A 24,222-nucleotide genomic window follows, 5' to 3' on the forward strand; every position below is an offset into this window, starting at 1 on the left:
AAGCGGGATGTCAAACCCCCTGGACTACTGGGAGCTGCACAAACATGTCTACCGAAACCTCTACAAACTAGCAATAACCTTTCTCTGTACCCCGGCCTCATCCGTCCCTTGCGAAAGACCTAAATCCTATCTAAAAAAAAGAAACCGTTTAAAGCCAAAAACTTTGGAAATGCTAGTTTTCCTCAATAAAAATGAATGAAAGGTGTGTCTTGTTCCTTGTTTATATGTCAATGTCTAAAATAAAGAAATCATTCTTTCAAGTACCACACGCACATTCATTCACATCACAACTCCCTGCCCTTTTGACCCCATCAAATCCATGGTATCATTTTAATCACTCTGTCTGTCATGACATTTATTTTCCACAAGAAGGCGCAATAGAACAAATGAAGCCTCATGATGCTTCGGCCCAGGAGCGAACCAGTTGGATGGAAGGCCTCATTGCTTCAGTTTACCATTACTACTAATTACTAGTGTCCACAACACCAAGAAAGATTGCCGCTAGAACGGTAGCAGTATCAAAACATCAGGTATGGTGAGTAGCGTCACGGAGCAATAACCCGACACTCCTCGCTGTTGCTGCCAGGCTTTTATTTTGGCCTGATGACCTAATGGGCAGCAGGTGTGTCGGCAGGATCCGCCCTTCAGCTGTTTCCCCAGCAACTGCAAGGGAGAAATCAGAAACAGCTGAAAACCAAAACATAACATTCATATTGCAGAGCAGACAGAGGTGTTAAAGAAGTGGTGAGGTATTTATTGAAAATAAATTGATAAAATTAAAATGCTAAATAGTTCTATTGTCCTGTTTTTAAGAGAAAAATAGGGTAGCCTAGCAAAATACAGACAAAATCTTCTAAAACTCATGAAATGCAGAAAACTGAAAAGCTTAATTTCAGATGAATTCGCGTGAACACTGACAAGTTTGTTCTGCTTTTTGTTTTTTGTTTTTTCAATAAATCATATTGAAATTCCTCATATGTTGTCCTTTTCGTGAATCTAAAGTATAACCCAGTGTTTCCCACACCATGTTAATATTTGGGCGGGCCACCCAAGTAAATTGCCCACCACTCAAGAGGTTTTCCAGAAAATGTATTAAGAATATATAAAATGAAAAAAAAACGTGTCGCGACAGAATATACCGCATGTAATGCATGTTAGTTTGCCGTCACTCACTTGTGGATCGTGAGGCTAGAGGAGACGTAGTAACAGGACTGAGACCCGCCTCCCATTTAATCCGCCTCTCATCCCCACCGTCGGAGTCCACCCACCCAAGTAGAGTTTAAATATGTGGGAAACACTGTAACCCTAATACTGGAAACAGCTCAAACCACTACAAATGGCAACCACAACAACAAATCAATAATTCCTTGTCCGTGTCAATCAAACCTCAGCATTATTATTTTTGTCAAGGCTGAATATTTGATACAGCTCTTAATTTAGATGTCATTACGTTGTGGTATACCTAAAGAAGAGGAATAGACGTATCTGAATTTTGAAATTTGCGTACATAAAGAACAGCTGTTATTTAGTTGCAGTGTTTTGGTACTGAATGGAACAATATGTGTTATATTTTTAGAGCATATTTCATGGGTTATCAGTGTCAAGATCTTAGCTATTTTGGAGGAATGTAAAATGCTGAATCTTAATTTAGTATCTGATTTAGCTTGAAGGAAGCAGCGGGGCAAAACTTAAGCTATATACACCAAAAGAACCAGCGCATCAGGACAAATCAGGTCACACATTAAAAACAAATATATTCATAAAACTGACAAACCACATTGTTAGCATTTCTACAAGTATAATTTTTTTTGAATAGTTACCATACCTATTTAATTATCACTTTTTTTTCCTTTTAAAAGAATATTTGACTCATATAACCATTTTACAGTTTTTCTCTATAGGTTTGGCGCTTTTCTTGAAACTGAGATGACATTTTCAAAATACCATGGCCATATCCCAAAATTACCTTACAATTGGTCTCAACTGAATGCCATTTATCATTGCTTTCATCACATTGCCAATGTCTCAATTGCCTCAGTGTATCTGTGCAAATGGTTGTGTACATTTAGCCTACAGTTAGCACAGTGTGCCCACATTTAGCACATTTTCCAAATGAATAGCTCTTGCTGATAGAACTAGATTAATTGGTTTTCAGTCTACTGGCTGTTCTCTCCGAACCATGTCATCAGGATTTCAGTGTGTAAGTCATAATATGCAAAATCATCTGTTCAATTGTCAAAATTTGTCAAGCATATCACAGGGGACCATGCAGTGTAGAGAATGGTTGAGACATTCACACCATTTTATTTTTCCTCGCTGCATTGCTGCGACGTGAAAATATTTGGGCAAACAGAGAGAGCATGGATGGTCAAGAGGAGGAAGGTGACGACAGTGACTACACAATCAATTCTGTCGAGTAAATTTGACTCTATTTAGAGTAAATTTGACTCTATTTTGAGTGAGACCAAATAGACTCAGTTTTAGAGTAATATGTACGCTTGGAAGAGAGTAAAATAAAGAATTCAGAAAAAAATATATTAAAAAAAGTTCGTTAAGGGTTGAGGAACCTACAGGTTGGAGACGGCCGCAGTACCAACTGAGCTACGCCACTTGTACTTTTTGCTTAGCTCCAAGATGTTTTTGGTCTCTGAGTTATGAAGATTCCAGCTAACACAAGCAATATACTTACTACAGTAACACACAGCAGGAGCTCTGTTGCTCAGGGCGTCGATCAGCTGTCTCCCAAGCTGAAGGTCGTGAGTTTGTTCCTCAACCTTTGAGTGACTTTTACTTATTTATTTTTCACTTCTTTATTTTACACTCTTCCATGTGTACATATTACTCTAAAACTGAGTCTATTTGGTCCCACTCTAAATAGAGTCAAATTTACTCGACAGAATTTACTGTGTAGTGAAAGTGTTACAGTAGTTGGTTCTTTATTTGCGCTGTGCGCTAGGTATAATTTTAGTTATTAGTTTTTCATGAATATACAGATTTCGGCTTACACTTTCTTTTGTTGCACTCTAATGTGTAAGTAACATTGTGTCAATTAAAAGTGTTGCAATTTCCTTGACTGAGTGGAGTATGTCAAACCGCAAACTTTGAAAGCTGCTCTTGTAAAATCCTTTTTTCCCTCACTTTTATATATAATTGTATTTTGTTAGCGGCACCTCTGCTGTTGTGACAAAACATCAAATGATTTTGACCTGCAGTGCTCACAGAATGCCAAAGGGACGATGCATTTTGGGGGCACTGACTACTTGTATGACATAGAAAATTCCTTTTGACACATTGGTAAACTGTTTTGGGAGAGATATGAGCGTTTGCAGATGATCCATGGTGTTGTGCAAAATCATCCAAGTTACTTTTGGCAAAAGCACTAAGTGAATGCAGATGAGCCAAAGCAATTGAGAAGGATCTTTGCAGTTGTGACAGTACCAAGTCTTTGTTTGAGAAAGGACTTTGGAGTGAAGCATGTGTGAGCAGTTTTGGGGTAGATATGTGCTTTTGTTAATGAACTGATTGAGGTTGTGCACACATGTAAGTCTGTTTGGCCAAATGAGCTTGCAGTTTTGAAAATGTCATCTCAGTTTCAAGAAATGTGCCAAACCTATGGAGAAAAACTGTATTATAAGCAAATGATCCCATCCTGTTTCTGGGTTCCGCAATGGCCCACTTCCAAGTAGAGAATACTGGTGCAGCCAGGTCATTAAATATGGATCCTCTACGCTGAATGTGTCGCTGCTGCAGGAGCGTATGAGAGAGATGAGAACAATCAACAAGAAGAATTAGAGCAACGGTTGTGCGGGTTGAATCTCTCTTTGTTTGCAACTTTCCGTTGCTGGTCAACTTCAGGTGTATTACCTTTTCATGTTCCTAGTTGTCAGGATGTATTTTTGTTTAAATGTGGCATGAACTGCAGTAGTAGCCTCCTAGTCAATGTGTCAGTTTACAAGCACAATCACGACAATATAATTAAATACAATGGCTTGTCTTGATTGTCATTGGATGGGCAGATACAACAAAATTGGGGACAAACGCTGTATAGAGCAATGTATATGATGGTCCAACGTGTACACTACACTGACACCTGGAAAAGCTGGTTGGGTATAGTGGTGGGTTTGTATAATAATTATATTATGGTGTTTTAGTCACTGCATTGATTTTCAATTCACAAGGTTCACAAGGTCGTATATTTGTAACTATCCTGCGTTCCAGCCTTAAGACTGACAAGGACACATACTTCAGGTTTCTGGTTTTTATGCCTACACATAACTTTAAAAAGCAATTCTCTTGATTTAATTAGCACGTTAGAAAGAACACACACACTGTAATTTTGAATATGCATCATATTGACGTGTAACTAATTCAAACACAAACTGTTGTGAAAACACGTCACATGTAGCCTTGACAACGCATAAATAGAGACCAGATGAGAGTTAGTGCTAGGACTCCGACTTGAGCCTTTGAATTGTTTTCTTAGTGTGAGTTGAGTCTCACACTTGTGAGAAGTAGCTGTATGTCACCCCTTCCTAAAATAAGCACAACAAAACACAAGATATTTCTCCATTTCAGAAATTCCACCCAAACAATCATACATCATCTTAATTTTTTTCCCCTTGATGTTGTTTGAAAGACAGCAACAGAGCATAGCGTTTTCTTTTTACAGCAGTGGAGTTGTGCCTATTGCTGGGAGGGATGTCAAAGGGGCAACAAATATAAACGCACAGCAACAAAATGGATAGGAATTAAATCGAAAGTACAGAAGACGCAAGAATGTCCGTGTTTTAACCGGGATTTAAAGGCATTTACACTCACGTATGTTGGCAGTTTATTCCATTTGTGTGCAGCATAACAGCTAAATGCAGCTTCGCCATGTTTACTTAGAACTCTGGGTTCCTCTAATCGACCCAAGTCTGTAGATCTCAGAGCATTACTGGGTTTATTTTCCCTCAGCATTTCCTGTATGAATGTATTCGGGACCCATCATTTAGTGATTTATAGACCAGTAGCAGAATTTTGAGATCTATTCTACGGCTGACTGGGAATGTGTTCTGATCTCTTTGTTTTGATCAGAACCCGAGCTGCAGTGTTTTGAATGAGCTGCAACTGTCTGATGCTCTTCTGAGAGAGTCCAGTCAGAAGACCGTTACAATAATCGACTCGACTGGAGATAAAAGCATGGATAAGCTTCTGTAGGTCTCCTTGGAGCATGCAGTCCTTCAGTCTGGAGATGTTTTTCATCTGGTAAAAGGTTCTTTTAGTGATTGATTTGATATGATTGCTGAAAGTCTGAGTATATCAGCACACCAAGATTCAAACTTGGTCTTTGGTTTCTGAAAGGATGCGTAACTCGTTTAGCCTTTTTAGCAGTAAGAAGATAATATTTTGTGTAATGTGATAACGTCAATATTTTTCATGTACAATTGATATCTTTAAAAACACATTTTGCCACTTGCGGTCGACTGAAGATGACAGCACGCGTGCGCAGGAAACTGGTAACGACCAATCATCGTTTGCTGACCAAACCCAGAAAACAGGTGAGCTGTGATTGGCCGGTACCTATTTCCTTGGCAAGTGGAATTTTTTGTTTTTAAAGGTATTAATTGTACATGAAAAATAATGAAGTTATGAAATGAATTATGGACAAAATATAAACTTTTTACTACAGAAAAATGGCTAAATGAGTCAACTATACCTTAAAAAGGAAAAAAGTGATAATTAAATAATTTAGAGAAGCACTATAACTAATTTTTCATCTGTAATGTTATGTTTAGTTGACAGCAAGTGGTAAAATATATTTTTTAAGGTATTAATTGTACAGGAAAAATAATGAAGTTGTCAAATTCATTCTTGACAAAATATCAACTTTTTACTGCTGAAAAGGGCTAAATGAATGAGTCAAGTATCCCTTTAAAGACCGTGACTCTATGTGTTTTCTAACAGCACTCCTCTTTTCTTTATTGCCGTAAACAATGACGTCTATTTTATTTTGTAGAAGTATGCATATTGTTGAAATCCACTGTAACATGATACAGTGTTTAAACATCTAAATGTATCTTAAATATTTGGATGGGAAAAAAAGATTCACATTATAGTCCACAAAAAAATTCATAAAAGTTGCACATGTTGTGATCCTGTTGTATGTCAATCTGTTTCTTTTTTTTGGAGGGGGGGGGGGGTCAGTCACTGGGGCAGGTGGATAGGCGGCATCTCCAGCACACACCTGATTGTCATCATCATTAGTTAGGTTCATAGCGCTGGAGGGAGAGGAGCTAGTCGCCCAAATATTGTTTCTCTGTGTCATTGCCATACTGCATCACATAAATATACCTACTAACTGCCTACTAACCAACTAGCCTACAAGTTGTACTCTTGTGTCTTGTTTTGTCTACGTTAGTAGTAACAGGTTAATTTTTCTCCTAGTGTAGTTAGCTTCTGTCTAACGATGGCGAGATGAAGCCTCGTGACGCTTCATACGTTTGCGCAGCACCAGATAACATTCGCTTTCTCTACTCTCCAACTATCATGCTAAATTAAATGGCTAACGTTACTATGAAAGTACAATATTTGTATCCAATCGTTGAGCTTGCCATGACTCCAGCATTTCCTGAAGCAGTCACATGGTACAACAGCCAGCGAGGCTGCGGATAACTTCATTTTCCTTATTCCTTATTTGGCTATTTTGGAATCCTTATTTCTGCATAAACTAACCTAACAATACACATTTTTAAAATGTATACTTATTTTTCTAAATGTGAATATATTGTACTAATACATTAAATATAATTGAACTGTACTACTCCTTTGCGTACCAGAAGGAGCTCTCATAGTGGTGCGAGGACTTTGTTAATCACTGATCTAAATATTCAACCACACGTGATCCTTTTTCTTTGTATGTCTTGTGATGTAGGAAAGCGCACACACGTTTCTATCCTAGCAATAATAGAATAACCCTTCAGACATACCCGTAGCATGAACAAGGGTGAAAGATATTCCATTTACTAAATGGAATGCTTCCAGTATATGTTAAATGAGATTTCCTGGGAATAGAAGTGAAGCAGCAAATGCCAAAGAGGTAACCTTTGTTTCGCTATGGCACTGACACAGTGCACAGCACAATGGATTTAATGAACTGCAACACATTCTCTCTCTCTTATCTGTACAAATGTGTATAGGTTCAACTCAAAGCATTCGTGTTAAAATGAAATGGGCGGTGTAGGCCTAATTAAGCTTTGCAGAGCTGAGGTATTCTCGCAATATTAATGAATCCCTGCCGTGCATTCGCACTCACGCACTTTAAACACACCCCTCTTGTAGACCTAAATGTGACAGAAGCAATACATTGTTAGAAATCATAGCATATTAAAAGAAAGGTGTTGTTTTGAGCTACAGCAGGCAGTGCAATGATTTATTTATTAAAAAAAAAAAAGGCAAACGAGGTAAAGGGAAGTAACAGAACAGATCCCAGGGCTGCCATGACACCATAAGAACAAGACTTCTGCTGTCATTGTCCAAAATTCAACAGCTCATTAGTCAAATAATTAGACAGAGGTGAAAAAGTGAAAAGTAATCATCTTGACTAAGTCATGAACCATCAGCATCATGAAATATTGATCTTCTGTCAGGTTTCATGTGAATGATTTGTCCATTTCCAACTTGGTGCAAGCTATAGGATGTTCCTTCAAGTTCATATATTGTGCTTGCATTATTAAGGAGACTTAACAGCATGTACGATGGCACAAGGTAAGGGCGCCAGTGGGGTACGTTTTGATGTCTTTGCAGCTTTCCGCCTGGTGATTGTCTGCCTACTCTCGCTGCTGAATAATGTAACAAATGGTAAGTGGTGTGGGTGGGAAAGATGGATGGCCTCTACTTAAAATAGACTCTAGTCCACTGCAAAAGAAGAGTACTTCAGAGACATAGAAATACCAGTACTGCGAGAGAGCAGCAGTGCAAAGATTGTTCAAGTAAAAGTATTTAGGAATTCCGCTTTGAAATAACAGCTGCAAAATCATTTTGATGGGTACGTTTGCTCTAGTTGCAAAGTTACTTTTTACATGTACAGTTGTGGTGTGTGCGCAAGCTACGTGTATCACATGAAAAACAGGACAGACAAATTTCTATCTTCTATCAAATATAAAAAGGTAAAACATGCATTGATTGCTTTTAGCTTCTGACAATGCCTTTATCCATATTTACGTTTTCAGAGTAAGATATTCAACAGATGTTTTTTTACTAAATTAATGTAAATAAAATACAGTGAACCTATAAGTCAAAACCAAACTTTAGCTACTTACTTGCACATGATCAGTCCAATAACCAATATCTCACCCCATTTTTTTTTTCATCGGCGTGCTTGGGGGGAAAAAAGTTTGACAGACATTTTTTCGGCGACGTTGGCGGACCAGAGATTACTTTTTGTCGTTCGTCACCATGCGAATTGTGCACGGCAGCCGACGACATTCACCAATTAGTATTTATCAACTGGGTGGGGGCCCAAAATGGTCGTTTTACGAAACTCACAAAATTCCCGATTGTGTCTGATTGTCTCTTGCACTATCCGAGTGGCCCGGGAAGATTATGCTTGGCTCAAAGCTTCTTGACTATCAATACCTCCAGCAGGAGTCTCGTAACTGGCTTCTTACCGTGCAAGCAGACCAGGGTTGCCAAATAATGTGTTAAATATTCCCAACAATGTAAACTGTTTACTTAGCTGCAAAATTGGGAGATTAGTGGATAAAATGACTGATCAGAAATCACGCGGGAGATTGGGTTGAAATTCAGTAGTTGGCAAGTACGGACTCTGTGCTAAGTCTTCAGTATTAAAGTTGTGCTTGTACGAGTGCACGAAGAAGGTAGTTAGTGTGCAGTTTTATTTTTCAGCCACATGTGGCAGTAGCGATTCAAAATTTAATTTATTCTATAGAGCAGCTAAAGGACAGATACAGTAAAGAAAAACACTCTGGCAAAAGTAATTGTACTGATTCAACGCCTGTATGTAAAAAAAAAAGTAAATACTACTAATATTACTACTACTAATAATAATAACAATAACAATAACAACAACAACAACAATAAGCCTGGATTTGAAGCCCCGACTTCAGAACTGTGGGAGCAACAAAAAAAATAAAAAATACAAAAAATAAAAAGCTGAATAACAACCCTTTATAAGTGAGGTTAGGGAGATTTTTTTTTCAATACAAGAAGCTAGTGTCACGGTACGGAGTGGAGGACCCAAATGCAGGGAGGCATGTTAAACTAAATATGATTTATTTAACAAAAAAACTACTAGGGGTACTGGGTGAACAAAACCAATCAAAGATCTGAAAGGACCAAAGATCAAAGTAACAACAAAACACCAGTGGTGACAGCGACAATGATCCAACCCAGACAGAGGGGAGACAGGAGACTATATACACACACACTAACGACACAATAAGACACACCTGGGGCAAGACACACGTGTGTGAGGGCACGGATTGCTGACAGCTGGTGGTTTTTAGGCTGGCACAAGACACAAAACGCCCATTGAAATAATAATAATAATAATAATAATAATAATTATTATTATTATTATTATTATTATTATTATTATTATTATTATTATTATTATTTGTAAAGGGGTATGATGAGGTGGGGGAAAACAGACTGAATTTATCTGATTTGTTTATATGGAATTAAAAAGATAAAACCATGTTCATCTGTTAAATAAATTAAGGACAGATGCATGTAAGGTCTACCTGAGTACATTACAATACATCAAACCACTGCTGATGCATTGGCTGTATTGAAAATGACTCCATAGGGATGGATGGATGGATGGATGGATGGATGGATGGATGGATGGATGGATAGGTAGGTAGATAGATAGATAGATAGATAGATAGATAGATAGATAGATAGATAGATAGATAGATAGATAGATAGATAGATAGATAGATAGATAGATAGATAGATAGATAGATAGATAGATAGATAGATAGATAGATGGATAGATAGATAGATAGATAGATAGATAGATAGATAGATAGATAGATAGATAGATAGATAGATAGATAGATAGATAGATAGATAGATAGATAGATAGATAGATGATTATGCACAAGATGAGATGTAGGTCCATAGTAATTACAGACCAATAAAGTAGGTGATCAGAGGTCACGGTCATTTATTAGCTATAAATATTGTTGCAGCTGGGGGCGCAATACTTGCCTTGCCCCCTCCCTTGGGCACTGCTAACTCACGCTAAACTGCTGCAGACTGACGCGCGTATGTTTGTGTCAACTGAGAGAACAAAAACATCAGAGTGCGTAAAGGCTTTCTGACCATGCGCACACTGTGTATTGAAGACGAAGCATAACAAGCGTGCCAACATCTGTGCTCATATATCATCACGAAGAGTCGTATTAGCGGCCAGAGGGAAGCGGTGACTAGGGTGACAACTTGAAGTAACTTGAGCAGTCAGACGTTGTGACGAGATGCTGCGTCGAGGCGGACCTGAACGGTGGCACACGTATCAAAGCGCGCACGCATCAGATTTCCGTGCATGTAGTCAGCGGCGGTGCGGGTGCGTGCGCTGTGTGAGGTAACCGCACTGTTACTATTTTTAGAAGCAGCGTTGCGGTAGTGGAATCAATCAAAGTGGGTTGGCATTCGCTGTCATGTACAGCTGCTTGTAGTGCCTCCCGCACGTCTTCCTTGCACTTGATCATCATGGGACAGGGCATCGCTTGACGTATTTTCATCTCAGCTCATGTTTTCTCGCGTTTCGCCGTGACAAAGAACACCGGTGGATCGCAAACTTTTGCGCCATGGAATCTGCACTACTTCGTGGCAACAGCACGTTGCTCGTCTTTGGCAGCTCGTGTAGTTTTTTGCAGTTTCGCTGCATGTCAAGAGAACATTGCAATTCGGAATGAAAATGACGAGTACTCAATGACAAATCAAGGCGTCCGGAACGCGGGAGGTGCACGCCGCTTTCTCACCTGTCAAGCCTAAAACACGTTTTTTCTTATGGGAATTAAGCACTCGTCCCGTTGCATGCTCCTCAGGAGAAAAATGGCGGATTCTGAGAGCATTGAGGTAAGTCAGTTAAAGGATTTTTTTTCTTCTTGTGTTAAACTGCGCTGCACTTAGTTGTTCGGAGTCTGACGCCCACATTTGTCCTGAGGTCCTGCCTCCGGTGTGAAAGTTGCATCTCCTTGCAAGGTTGGTTTCATTCATTCTGTGCAGCTGCGTTGAGTATATACTGTATTTGAAAACACCCAACAGACAAGTGTTGTCCACCCTGCATCATCGTCTGATCTACATCATGCTTGTCTTTTTTTTTCCTTTTTTTTTTTTTTACGTTGTAGCTTCTAAAATGTGTTAGACTCTATAGGGATTTTAAGTCAACATGAGGAATTGATACATCTTCCAAAAAGTCATCAGTGTCTGCGCTCTCTTTCTTACACATTGAACAGCTGGCCATTAAAAAAAAGACAGCATCTATAGGATCTTTATGCCTCCTAACACAACATAGCCTAGTAATGTAAATGCATCACACATTCTGTCCTTACAAAGATAATCATCACATGGCAATGACGCTATCAGAGAGGTGTTTATTATTATGGCACATAGTGTTGTTTGCAGTGGTGCATCATACTGAGAAATCTGTTGTTATGTTCTTTATTATAGGGGAAAGATATTAGAACCTATTTTCTATCGAATTGGATTTTACCCAACATGACGATGCTCAATGTACCTCTATTCAATAGACCTCCTAAAGCTCTGTCCATGGTACTGCGGTACCTTGCAGATGGATCGCTGGATAATTTGAATTCCTCTATCAGGAGATGAAGCAGTTGCAGCAAGCCAAAGGGTCACTAAACAGGTTATTGAAAACTACTACAGTACACCATTTTAAAAATGATTCATATATGGCTCTTTTGCCAGGCAAGAAAAAAAAAAATTATATATAGATATAGGCCTATACTCATATTATTGTTTTGAATATATTTTTTGATGCATTGGAACTTGGAACCTCAAAAGTCGAACAACTATAAGAGTGTACATCACCTCTCGCCTTAAAGTCAGCTGACTCACTTGCATCCCTATTTATGATAAGCGGTGTAAAAAAAAAATAGATGGAAACAGTGGTAAATGATTTATTTTCTTGCCCATACAGTTAAAAAAAATAAGTTTTAAGAACATCATAATCAACAGTTTTACTTTGCTTATTTCTTTGTCCATTATTTACTTAGATTATTATTATTATTATTTTTAAATCTAATCAAATGCTCGCACATCAGCGAATGATTTTAGTGAGGAAATAGCATTTCAATATGGCTAAAAGCTAAAAATAAAAAAAAAGTTGCATGATATGGGTCCCTTATGATTATCTTTTGGATATCGGAGAATCCTTATGATTATCGGGAAGAGATATTTTGAGTGACAACATGCAGCGGCAATCTTTGACGGATAGTTTGATAGGTAGTTTAAGCGCGTGAACGAAATGTTCAATGATTATCAGACATACAGCCAGCGTGAACTTGCTTTGTCACTATGTTTAAGCGTTACTTCCCTTTAGAATGGTTCTTGGTGGAAGACGTGCATGGACTTGTGTATTCATTCCTATGTACCTTGCACCTTTAACGCACCTTTTTTTGTGACGTGGTGTAACAGCAGTGCATTTAAATGTACTGCTGTATGAAATGTCAGCCTCCTTGAGTAGCTGTAAACGGTTGGATTCATCTTCTTAATTCATTTGAATTCATTTCATGATGAGACTAGTGGGAGCACATAGAGTATTATTGCCTACATTTTTTCTTCCGCTTTAAACTTGGTACAGCAATGGGCTAATATGTACTTCACGGATGCAGTACTTTGAAAGTGCAATAGATCAAGCCGCATGAACTTGACTCGTTGACGTCGCAGCACAATGTATTAGCCGCTGTAACAAGGAATCTCCAGGTTATAACAGTCCATCAAATGCAAGATATTCACAATATGAACATGATGAATAATGCTCTACCATAAAGTTCTTCAGATGTGTACTTTTTCTATCAAAACTTGTGGCCTTTGCCAAGCAGATGTCTCTGTCATTCCAATACATTTAAGCACTGAGCTATTACTGTCCATGTTTAATGATGGGTTTCAGTTTGAAGAAACAGATAATGGGTAGTGCAAGTTCTAGCTTCTACTCTTAAGGTCTAGAGTGTGCATAATTGATCAGGTCAACTTTTTTTGCACACCCTTGTCTGCGTGCACATCTGTACCCTTACAACATAAAAGTTCCTGGGAATGTATTGAATTTGATACATCCATTCATACTTATCTTCACAACTTTGTGCAAGGTAGTCTTCATTTCACAAGGACACTTGATGAGATGTAAGATGGACAATAAAGCATGCAAACATCACATGGATGTGTTACAATAGAGATTCAAACCGAGATCTTTGAATTTTGATGTAAACATGCAAACATCAATTTCACCATGTTGTCAGTAAGCAGTCCATTGCCATTTATTTTAGTGTCTCTGGACAAGTTGACCTTTTGTGCTGAAAACAATGTCCTGCTTTTGCCAGTGGTAACAATTAAGGTCAGAAGTAGTGTCAAAACTAGAATGACTTGACCTGCTCTGTGTATCCATTTCTTCATCACAGGCTCTCTTGTTTCACTCACTCACAAATGCACAGCCTGATAGTAATGCAGCCTCCCCAGCAGGCCTTAGAGATGATAATCAGGGCATTATACCTTCTGCGCAGAACAACTATTTATATTGCCATGTGCTGACAGACAGGCTGACTTCAAGCTGGTGATCGGAGTGTGCGCCAGAATTGGTGGTCTGCTTGGGCTCACTAAACAGCCACATGGAGCAGCAAACTGGCAGTTGAGCTTGTTGAAGAATAAGCCAACAACACATAATTCTTACCTTATATCGTGCATTGTTCATTTTAATGTTACACCTGTGCATGTTTTTAACTCATTCACTGCCATTGACGGCTATAGACGTCAAAAAATCATTCTAACTATTTCTATTAGTTTAAAAAAAATTATACTTTTGTTAACAAGAGTATGAAAATCTATATTTTGTATTGTAAATTTAGAACAGATATAAAATGTGTGATTAATTGTGAGTTAACTAGTGAAGTCATGCGATAAATTACGATTAATAAATTTAACGCCCTGAATTTAAAGGTGTTTAAAAATGTTAATTGTATTTAATCGCATGACTTCAATAGTTAACTCTTGATTAATCACACATTTTATGTCTGCTCTAAATGTAAAATATTTTTTTTCTAGGTTTCCATACTCTTGTTAACAAAAGTGGAAAACAATAATAAAAATAGTTCAAATTAATTTTTGACGTCTATAGCCGCCAATGGCAGTGAATGAGTTAAGGTGACCTCCAAAGCATTCTTATTATTTTTCTTGAAATAATTGTACTCTACTGTTTGTCTAGCTACCACAGCCGGTGCGCATCATTGCATCGCAGTCGGCTCAGCCAACCTCTTTGCCAAAGCCTGTGCCTTCCATCCAGCCCATCCCAAGACCACTTCTCCCACCACACACACCACATGCTGCCATCCTTACCAGCTGCCCTGGACGGGGCAAGATGGGAAAGCTGTGTAATCCGGAGGAGATGACCTCAAAAGACTACTACTTTGACTCTTACGCCCATTTTGGTATCCATGAGGTATGTTGCTATATTCTGTAGAGTGTACACTTGCACATGGAAAATGCAGACTTTTTATAGCATTTGCAAGCGATAGAGAGTTAATCATGTCACAGATTGTGAAAATTCAAGCATAACTAAACTGATCCCTCCTATAATAATTTACAATTGTCTAAATATCGAAGTGCCACAAGATGATACTTTTGCCTGAACAAAGCTCCTCAACTTTCTTCAACATAGCAGCTTGGCACCAAGATGCCACAAAATGGCGGCAAATCAATACTTTTGTTACTTTGCCCTGAGCACAAAGAGCGAATAGGTGAGTTTTTAGCGAATGACCTGGGATAGGTTCCCAAAAAACACACAAGTGTCATATTCTTTGGTTCTAAGCAGAACTCTGCAAAGGACAAATTATCCTAATGTCTGTTTTGACTTGCAGAGCAAAACTCTTTCACTCTAGTTTTATAGGTAGCAGTAATACATATTTCAAAGTGGCAGCCAACTAGTGTTAATTTCGCCAAAGAAAACTAAACAAATTATTTTCGTCAACACACATTTTTCACCGGACGAAAATAAACTAGACTAGACTAAAACCCTCATTAATAAACAATAACTGGGACTAAATCAGTATGCATTTTCGTTGATTAATAAAGATGAGACGAAAATGTACTTCACGTAATAAAAACTGGCAAAGACAAGACGAAAATTATATGATTTTGTAAAATCCTGTCTCTGCCAGTCTGTCATGTGACACATAGTGACACACCTCCTTTCAAATCTGCAGCTAACGAGCGCAACATGCACAAACTCGTGGGACAGACAGGAGGTGGATTCACGGTGAAAGGTTAAAAAAATTAATAAAAGGGAAATTATAGTTATAACGTAACATTAATCCAACGGCTATAACGTTCCAATAATAATGCTAATCCGACCCTAACTAATGCTGGCTAACTTACTAGCTTGTAGTATGGAGCCATAGTGTTTTTCATCAAAAAGATGAGAGAAAATTTTATGTGAAATAGTTTTAGATCTGAAATGTTCAACATTATATGTTGACAAAAATATATATACTAGAGTAAAATGCTTGTGCTGACTAAAACTAGACAAATGAAATTATGTTTTCTTGTACTAATATAAAGACTAAAATGCTAGATTCATAGTCGACTAAAAGTTGACCTAAAAAAAACGAATGAGGTTGACTAACTATGATTTTTTTTTTTAACAACTAACCAGCTAATAGAAACTGGGCTAAAACTGACATTTAAAAATGTCTGATAAAATTAACACTAAAGCCAACAGACAAACAGCACTTTTTTTTTCACCAGAGATCTGTTTACTGGATCTGCTCGCTCACGACCAAGGTTATTTTAGTTAAAGGCGCATTGTGCCGTTTAAAAAGGTAATATGAAAGCTTTTTCTACATCATGCATGCTCCACCAATGCCCAGATGAGTACGAAGAGCCCAGACTGGTTTACCCTGACTGCACTTATCAGCTTTTATCTTCCCTTTATAGTAGAGTGTGCGGATCCTGCACACTCCACAGTTTCTTTGGGGAGGGGAGGGGCAGAGTTTTTCTTACCACATTTGAAGTCATATCTTCATTTGCCAACTGTGGCTGTCGCTTTAAGATCGTGCACGTACTCGCACGCGCACCATGAACGAGCCTGACACAGATGTTGCAGTTACGCTTTGGGCCAGAGGTGGCAGTCGTGAGTAAAAAGTGACAAAATGCACAAAGATCCTCTAATGAAAAAACTTAAACTAAAATTCAAATAGCAATTTTGTTAACGAAATAAAATTAAAAACGAAAATGCTTTTTAAAAAAAGAAAATTAACTGAAACTACATTTTGTGTTTATTAACTAATTAATTCTAGCGAAAATTTCCTTTGTTTTAGTCTTTGGTCATTAATTTAATGCATGAGCCTTTGGGGATGATTTTAAATGTGATTTTAAGTAGATTTATTTTGATTATAATTGGTATAAGGACGTTTGAAAGTGTGTCACGCAGAAGTGACGACCTCGCTCCTAGGTGACAATTTTTCATGCTTGACTTTTGGCTCCACTGGCTCAGCTTGCCTCCTTTTTCCATTTAACTTAGCCAAAATGTAACATTATGGAAGAAATGCATTACTTTTGTAATTTTATCATGGTGTTTTTAAAATATTGCGCACATGTAATACACTTTTACACTATTACTGAAACTAACAAAAACTAAACTAAAACTTAGCATTCAAAAAAATAAATAACTAAAACTAATAAAAACTACCAGAACCACCCTGACAACTAATTAAAACGAACTACATTTAAAAAAACCAAACGAAATAAATAAAATTCCCAAACTTTAATATCCCTGCTCACGACCACATTACAATGACAATGCTGCCACTACTGATGATGAGCTCTGGTTCAGCTGTTCCAGATCTGCCACGGCACAGAGCATTTCACTTTGTCACACCAGAAAAGTATCCGATCCTCTTGCAAATGGTCAGGAGATGCTAGCACGGCAGAAATATGAAAATAAGCCTAACTGCAAAATGATATACTGTGTAACAGAACTGGTACAAATATTACAAATGAATCCGAACATCCAGTTCATCCAGCTGGCGCTCCCACGAATAAAACAATACCACACTAATATCACATTATTATTATTACACATATTGAAATCCTTTCTTTTTTTCTTTATTGCACACATTTCATTTTATGAAGATAAATGTTAATTTTTTTCCCAGCAGTGGTTCGTCAAATTCAATAGAAAAGACTGTTTAGTAAGTGTGAACTTAGTCTGACCTGCGACATCCCTTTTTTTTTTTTTAATGATAATGAGTCAACTACATTTATGTCATTTATGTCACTTCTGACCACACCTAACAAAATATGAAATAGAGAAAAGACAGAAAAGGATATATTCACGGGAAGCTCATGTGGGAGTCTTCCCGCAACAGCTTTTATTGATTTGTACGTAAAACCATGCCACTCAGATATAACACAAGAACACACGAATCCACAAGCGCAGTCGTCACACTATGTATTTTAAATCCAGGGGAACAAATTGCCACGTTCCCAAGGGGTTCCCCTCAACAGCATCTTCCTGACCTTGTTTTGCTGTACAATTAAACCAGGAGATGCTGAAGGATGAAGTGAGAACGCTCACCTACCGCAATTCCATGTACCACAACAAGCATGTGTTCAAGGACAAAATCGTTCTGGATGTTGGAAGCGGAACTGGGATCTTATCCATGTTTGCCGCCAAAGCAGGAGCAAAGCATGTGTATGGGGTAAGTAACGCATGATTCTATTTACAATGGAGGTGTATCGTGGCAAAGCAACAGGCTCTAATTCCATACTGGAGCCCATCTTGGAAGCGCTATGCGGTTCTCTGTGTGACATGTTCCATGTGTATCTGGACATATTTGAACCGCTGCGCCACGGGTCAGGCTTACTATATAATCTTAGAGGAATCTCCTTTCTCAGGCAGGTGATAAAAGTGTTACGGCCTCTCAGGCCAGTACACATGCCATGCAGAAAGGATTTAAGAGCCCGTTCTGTCACCGCGCACTGGGGGCACAAGTAATTGCTAGTCAGGTCATGTCTGAGGATACGCACCACGAGCTTAGGATCGCCACATGGCTCCTATTTTGGGAGCACGCATATATTTGCTTCAGGGGAGGAATGATTAACTTAGAATTGCCAAGAGAATTGTAAGGTACTGGTTGACATTATGCACTTGCGTGTGTATCTGCCTCTCTCCGCTCTCTCTCTCGCATTTATGTTTCTGCTTCGGCTCATTTTTGTGTCACTCATGCCCGTCTGGCTGTACTCAAACACACCAAAAAATTCAACTATGACCATGAGGGCTTTTGAGCATGACAATCGACACAAAAGTCAGGCCCATATCACACCACTCTTTGCAAAAGTTAATAAGGCATCAAGTGAAAGCTGAGCCGACCACTGAGGTGAAAAGACCGGGCTCCAGGCCAACTTAACACTTTGCTATCATGTGTACACTTTTAAAAGAAGAAAAAGAAGAAATTTATATTCACGAGTGCCAATAAATCAGGTGCTAGATAGAGAGACGTACTGTACTATATAAGTCTGATCCCATAAGGTCGCATGTGCTTCCCATTTGCATCCTTTCATCAGATGATTAATTACAATTTACTTTGGAACTTTTAGCAAACTATTAGTCTAGCCAAAGCAGAAACAAACTTGTTTGGTGGTAAATCCATCGATGATGACAGCTATTGGGTGCACTGCAGAACAAATGTGTAATGTTAGTAGCAGGCCAGTTCGGCTTCATTGGGAATGATTTAAGAAATTAGGAATAGATGGTCAAGACTCTTTCATTTGCTGTCTGTGGAAAATGAACAACAACAAAAACGGAAGATGCATTCATCTACCAGCATTTTCTTCCTATTTGGATCCAAATGCCATGGTTCATATCCCAGCATATCTGTAAAGATTAATGGAAATATTTGTCTCCTAACACACACACAAAAAAATATATATATTTTTTTTAAACAGGGTTGTTGTTTACAGTTGTACTGGAGAGGATTAGGACCAGTGAAGAAGAAAAAAGAGGGAGGGGGGGCATGATTCTGACTTTATTCTCAGCATTCTGATTTAAAGTGAGAATTCTGACTTTAATCTCAGAATTCTGACTTTAAAGTGAGAATTCTCACTTTAATCTTGGAATTCTGACTTTAATCTCAGAATTCAATCAAAAAAGTGAGAATTCTGACTTTGTGACATAGAGCTACGAATTGTTGGGGGGAAGTCACAAAGTCTGAATTCTGAGAATAAAGTCAGAATTGTGAGAATAAAGTCAGAATTCTGAGAATAAAGTCAGAATTCTCACTTTAAAATCAGAATTCTGAGAATAAAGTCAGAATCCTGCCAACCTTTTTTCACCCCCTCTTCACTTGCCCTAATCCTCCTCCGTACAGTTGTGTTCCACTGCACAAATTTGCTCAGGACAGTGCATACATTTTAACCTAATGACATCTTTAATGTGTAATACTGTATATAATAGTTTTTATTTGCATAGTATGATTTTTGTATCACAATATAAAAATGGCAAAATAATCCAGACAAAATATTGGAGACACTTCTTAATGCAGTGTGGTTGTTCACCACCGCAAATTAGTACTAGACATAGCTACTGTATAAATCTGAAATATAAATGAAGTTGTATAGAAAATGTCTTCAAACTTTGCAGTCAGAGAATAATTCAAAACACCCTCTCTAGCTGCGGAGTAATACAGTAAATATATTGTTAATAATACAGCTGAAAGTGACAATTACAAAAAAATAGCCATTACAAATAAATACATAATTAAATGGTATTAACAAAATACAACAACAGTATTCAAATTCTAATTAACAAATTAGCATTGTTACAATGTTTTAATTGATAGAAAAATAATACTGACAAAATTCTGTATGTATGCTGATTGTCTGTCTTGAATTATTGAGGAAATCACAGACAGGAAAGACTTCAAAGTGGAGGTTGGATCTTTATTTTTAAATACAATACCCGAGAGGAAATCCATTGTGGTCTGCTTCACAGTTGGAGGTTCCTCAGATACTTAAGCTTATCAGTTTCTTTCCCTAAAACAAAAGATCTTATTCTTCTATGTATTCATACCAAAAGGCTTTCGGTGAGACCTCGCTTGATGTCTTTCACTACAAGGCATCAAGACTTCATACGTCTCTTTCCTCTTCTGATGTCTTCATGCTGACCAGATGGCTCTCCTGTCGTATGGTGGCTGAATTTCCTAAATTACTCCAGAAAGATGGAACACAATGTGCAGTTGATTTTTGTAACAGTTGAGAATGTAACCTTATGTGTCCTAATGCTCGATGAAATAATGCCTTTTCTAAATGACAGACAGACCTCTTTGAAATGTTTTTTTTTTATTTTCCTGTCTTCCCCCAGATTGAATGTTCCAGTATTTCAGAATACTCAGAAAGGATCATCAAGTCCAACCACCTTGACAGCGGTAAGAGCGACTCGACTTTCTGATGACAATGCAAAATCCGTTTCTGACAGATCTGACAGCAATTGATACCATTGTGCAACTGAAACTCCCATGTAAGAGTTACATAGGTTTATGGCTGTATAGAGTAGACCAGTGATTCCAACCAGAGTGCTGCAGGAAATTATCCAATTTCCCTAAAATAAAAAATAAAAATTGATTTTATTAATTTTTTTTAAATATTACCTAATTAAAAGTCAAATTAATACTCTTGACAGTATCAATATGTTAAAATCTAGCAGTATTGTATTATTTGTGTGGGAAATTATATATATATATATATATATATATATATATATATATATATATATATATATATATATATATATATTAGGGGTGTTAACCGATTCTGCAATATATCGCGATATTACCGCGCGCAATTCTCGGCCGAATCGATTTTTAAACATCAATTTTTTTATGGTAATATTCAACAAAACGTCTTGCATAGGGTTAGGATTCACACATTAAGCATGGAAAGAATGTTATATTAATGGAACATTAAGCCTTAATATTTGATGTCAGTGCTGTTCAAACATGAAACAGACTGCAACCTGTTTGTTAAATGCAGTGGCTCAGTTATAAGACAGAATTTTCAGATAAATAAATACGTTTTCATACAAATCTTACAGTTTACATGAAGGAGTTTACTGATTAGTATTTTCTAAATTTGAGTTTTAAAAAAATGGCAATAATCAATTTATAGATTCGTATCGGGATTAATCGGTATCAAATTGTGCCCTATGAATCGTGATACGAATCGAATCGCGAGGTACTAAGCAATTCACACCCCTAATATATATATATATATATCCATACTTTTGTGTTGTATCCTTTGTTTTACATGTTTACAATGAGCCAATGAATTGATTTAGCAGGACAAAAACAATCTTTGTAAGTACTTCTTTGTCAAATGTACAAATAATGTGTAAGTAATAACTTTCAGATTGTTTAAAATTAATTTATAGTGTGTTGGAAAAGAGTTTGTCAGTGAATGTAGTGTCATATTTAGGTAGCATCACGTAGGGATGGGAGAAACCGAAGCAAGAGCCAAGAGTAGTCATAGTATCTCACTACTCAGCATTTTAACTCAAATCAATTCCACATCATATTTCCACAGTATGGAAAGGCACAGTCTGTGTATCTGTAAAGCAAACAAGTTTCCCCTTACCATTTTGAGAAAAAAAATGGATTGCCAAACTACTGATTCCAATGCAGTAGCGCCATCAAACAGCCTGAAAGCATTAACACTATACTGTGCAGTACTATATTTCAATCACAAGCATGCACATGAAATTGAGTGAGACAAGAATACAATCAGATTTTCCGTATTATAAAAATGGACAATCTTAGACAAAGAAATCAATCACCCTGAGGAGTATTCGGGTTCAGATGTCATTGAACAGGCCTTTGTATCAAGCCTCAAAACGCTGAAACAGAACCACCAAAAGCTCTCTGGTAAAACTCCAGCTGGGCCACACATTTCCATAAGAACACCACACTGGTACAAATTTTGTATAAGCGCTCCATCTTTGTGGTTTCATTTCTCCTCTTCTCACATGTTTCCACATAAAGTTTTCTATACTGTATCTTCAGTCTTGACATCTGCATTCATTCCTTTCAGAATAGCATATATAATATTTTACTACGATTATGATGGAGTCAAGATTTTTGGATGGCAAGAGAGAATCAGCATTTTTTTTGTTTTTTTTACGAGATTTCAAAATGTGTTTTAGTGATCACCATCATCAATGGAAAAGTGGAAGAGGTGGAGCTCCCTGTGGAGGAAGTTGACATCATTATATCCGAGTGGATGGGCTATTGTCTCTTCTATGAATCTATGCTGAACACCGTCATCTTTGCCAGGGACAAGTGGCTGGTATGCACTCTTCATGACACAATTGAACATGAACTTTTGGGGGTACCAAATGAAAGATCGCGTTCCATTCTTTCATTAGAAAAAAAAGTATGTTTCTACCTTATTCCGCTCTTTAGTAATCACCATTTGAAAATAGGTAATTTGAGTAACATTGAGCAAAAATTGAAAAGGTGAAAACAAGCTTTTTGTGAAAAGATACATTTTTAGTGACTTTGACACTAATATTTTTTGTTTAGTGACGCTCTGTGAATTAGATTTGATGTGACAAAGGCTTTGATCATTCACGTCATCCTTGAAAACGTTCTATTTCCTAAGATCCGCCATGTTTTCATGTAATTTGACACCCTGGGAGCCCATTGAAAAGACACAATGCTGCCATCTGCTGGCCATAGTTAGTGGGTGTTTTGGGATTTTACAACCCCCAATGACAAGGCAGCGATGCACAGACATTGCACTGCCCATTAAGAAGAAAAAACATAGTAAATGTCAATTAACGTTTTTGGCGGCATTCATTTGGATTTTAGTATATGTCATTAAACGTTTTTGCCGGTAAAAGAGTTAATTTACTAGGATGTATAAAGCCTTGTAGCACCCTACAATGTAATAATTTCCTGAAAATGTAATCACGCCAGAGCGGTTCTTATCAAGTGGGCAGAACTTAAATTGATTAACTCTCTGCAGAGTTGATTTAACACTAAATAAATCAACTCTGTCAAATAACTCCAACAATTGTCCTCAATTTAAATCAGGCACTGTTAAAAACACACTTTGGGGGTGAACTCAACTCTTGAGTCTGACTTCATTATCTTTCCAGTTTCACATTGTCAGTTTTCGGGGGGGGGGGGGGTCCACCTTAAAATGGAATAAATCCCCTATAATGTAATAAGGTATTGTAGTACATTACTGGTAAAAAAAAAAATATTACAATGCCAGTCCATTTTTTTATTACATTAATGGTTAATGTTATTACATTTCTGATCAAGTTAAGTGCATATTTTATTAGATTTTCAGGCGTTACTACATTAAATAATGTTTTACATTATAGGGTGCTGCAAGCCTTTACATTGTACAGTTCCTCTATTATTAATTCCATTGGTGGTGAGCCTGTCATAATATTGGCTATGCAAATAATTTACATGCAGCCAAGTTTGTGCAAGGTTTGCATGCAATGCTAAATTGTCACGTGAGCACCAATGGTAACACAACTTGAGTGGTGTCCAGCCTGGTCCACTGCAATTCTAGACCGTTAAAATACAATGGGTGAATAAAAGATGCCATGGCAGTAACGGAGATGATTAATTCCAAGTAAAAACTAGAACGATATACCCTTTTTTTTCCCGACCACATTAAGATCTCAAGACGTGTGATTTGACACAAAAAAAGAGGAAACATCTCCACACCAGATGATGAATGGCTGTGAATCCTGTCACAACAAATTGCAGCTTTTACATAATTGACCCTTTACATAAAAGTGTGCTCTTTCTCCTTTGTTTCAAAGAAACCAGGTGGACTAATGTTTCCCGATCGTGCCTCTTTGTATGTGTTGGCCATCGAGGACAGGCAGTATAAAGACTTCAAAATCCATTGTAAGTGCAATGTATATGTATGTTATAACTAGAAAAATTCCCGCGGAAATTTTGAATGGGC

General features: G+C 37.6%; 1 protein-coding gene across 2 annotated transcripts in view; it reads left to right on the forward strand.

Moving 5' to 3' along the window:
- Positions 1-10,348: 10,348 nt before the first annotated feature.
- prmt8a (protein arginine methyltransferase 8a) overlaps positions 10,349-24,222 on the forward strand; it is an 89,685-nt gene continuing 75,811 nt past the window's right edge. For both annotated transcript variants that reach the window (XM_086073784.1, XM_086073785.1), the window contains exons 1-6: positions 10,349-11,085; positions 14,447-14,680; positions 17,784-17,939; positions 20,600-20,663; positions 22,433-22,575; positions 24,074-24,161. In XM_086073784.1, coding sequence (XP_085929910.1) covers positions 11,017-11,085; positions 14,447-14,680; positions 17,784-17,939; positions 20,600-20,663; positions 22,433-22,575; positions 24,074-24,161 — 754 coding nt within the window. In that variant the 5' untranslated portion in view covers positions 10,349-11,016. The remainder of the gene's footprint in view (positions 11,086-14,446; positions 14,681-17,783; positions 17,940-20,599; positions 20,664-22,432; positions 22,576-24,073; positions 24,162-24,222) is intronic.

The sequence above is a fragment of the Leptonotus elevatus genome, chromosome 4 (genome assembly GCF_054856555.1).
Source record: "Leptonotus elevatus isolate MCC_2025b chromosome 4, RoL_Lele_1.0, whole genome shotgun sequence".
Classification (NCBI taxonomy): Eukaryota; Metazoa; Chordata; class Actinopteri; order Syngnathiformes; family Syngnathidae; genus Leptonotus; species Leptonotus elevatus.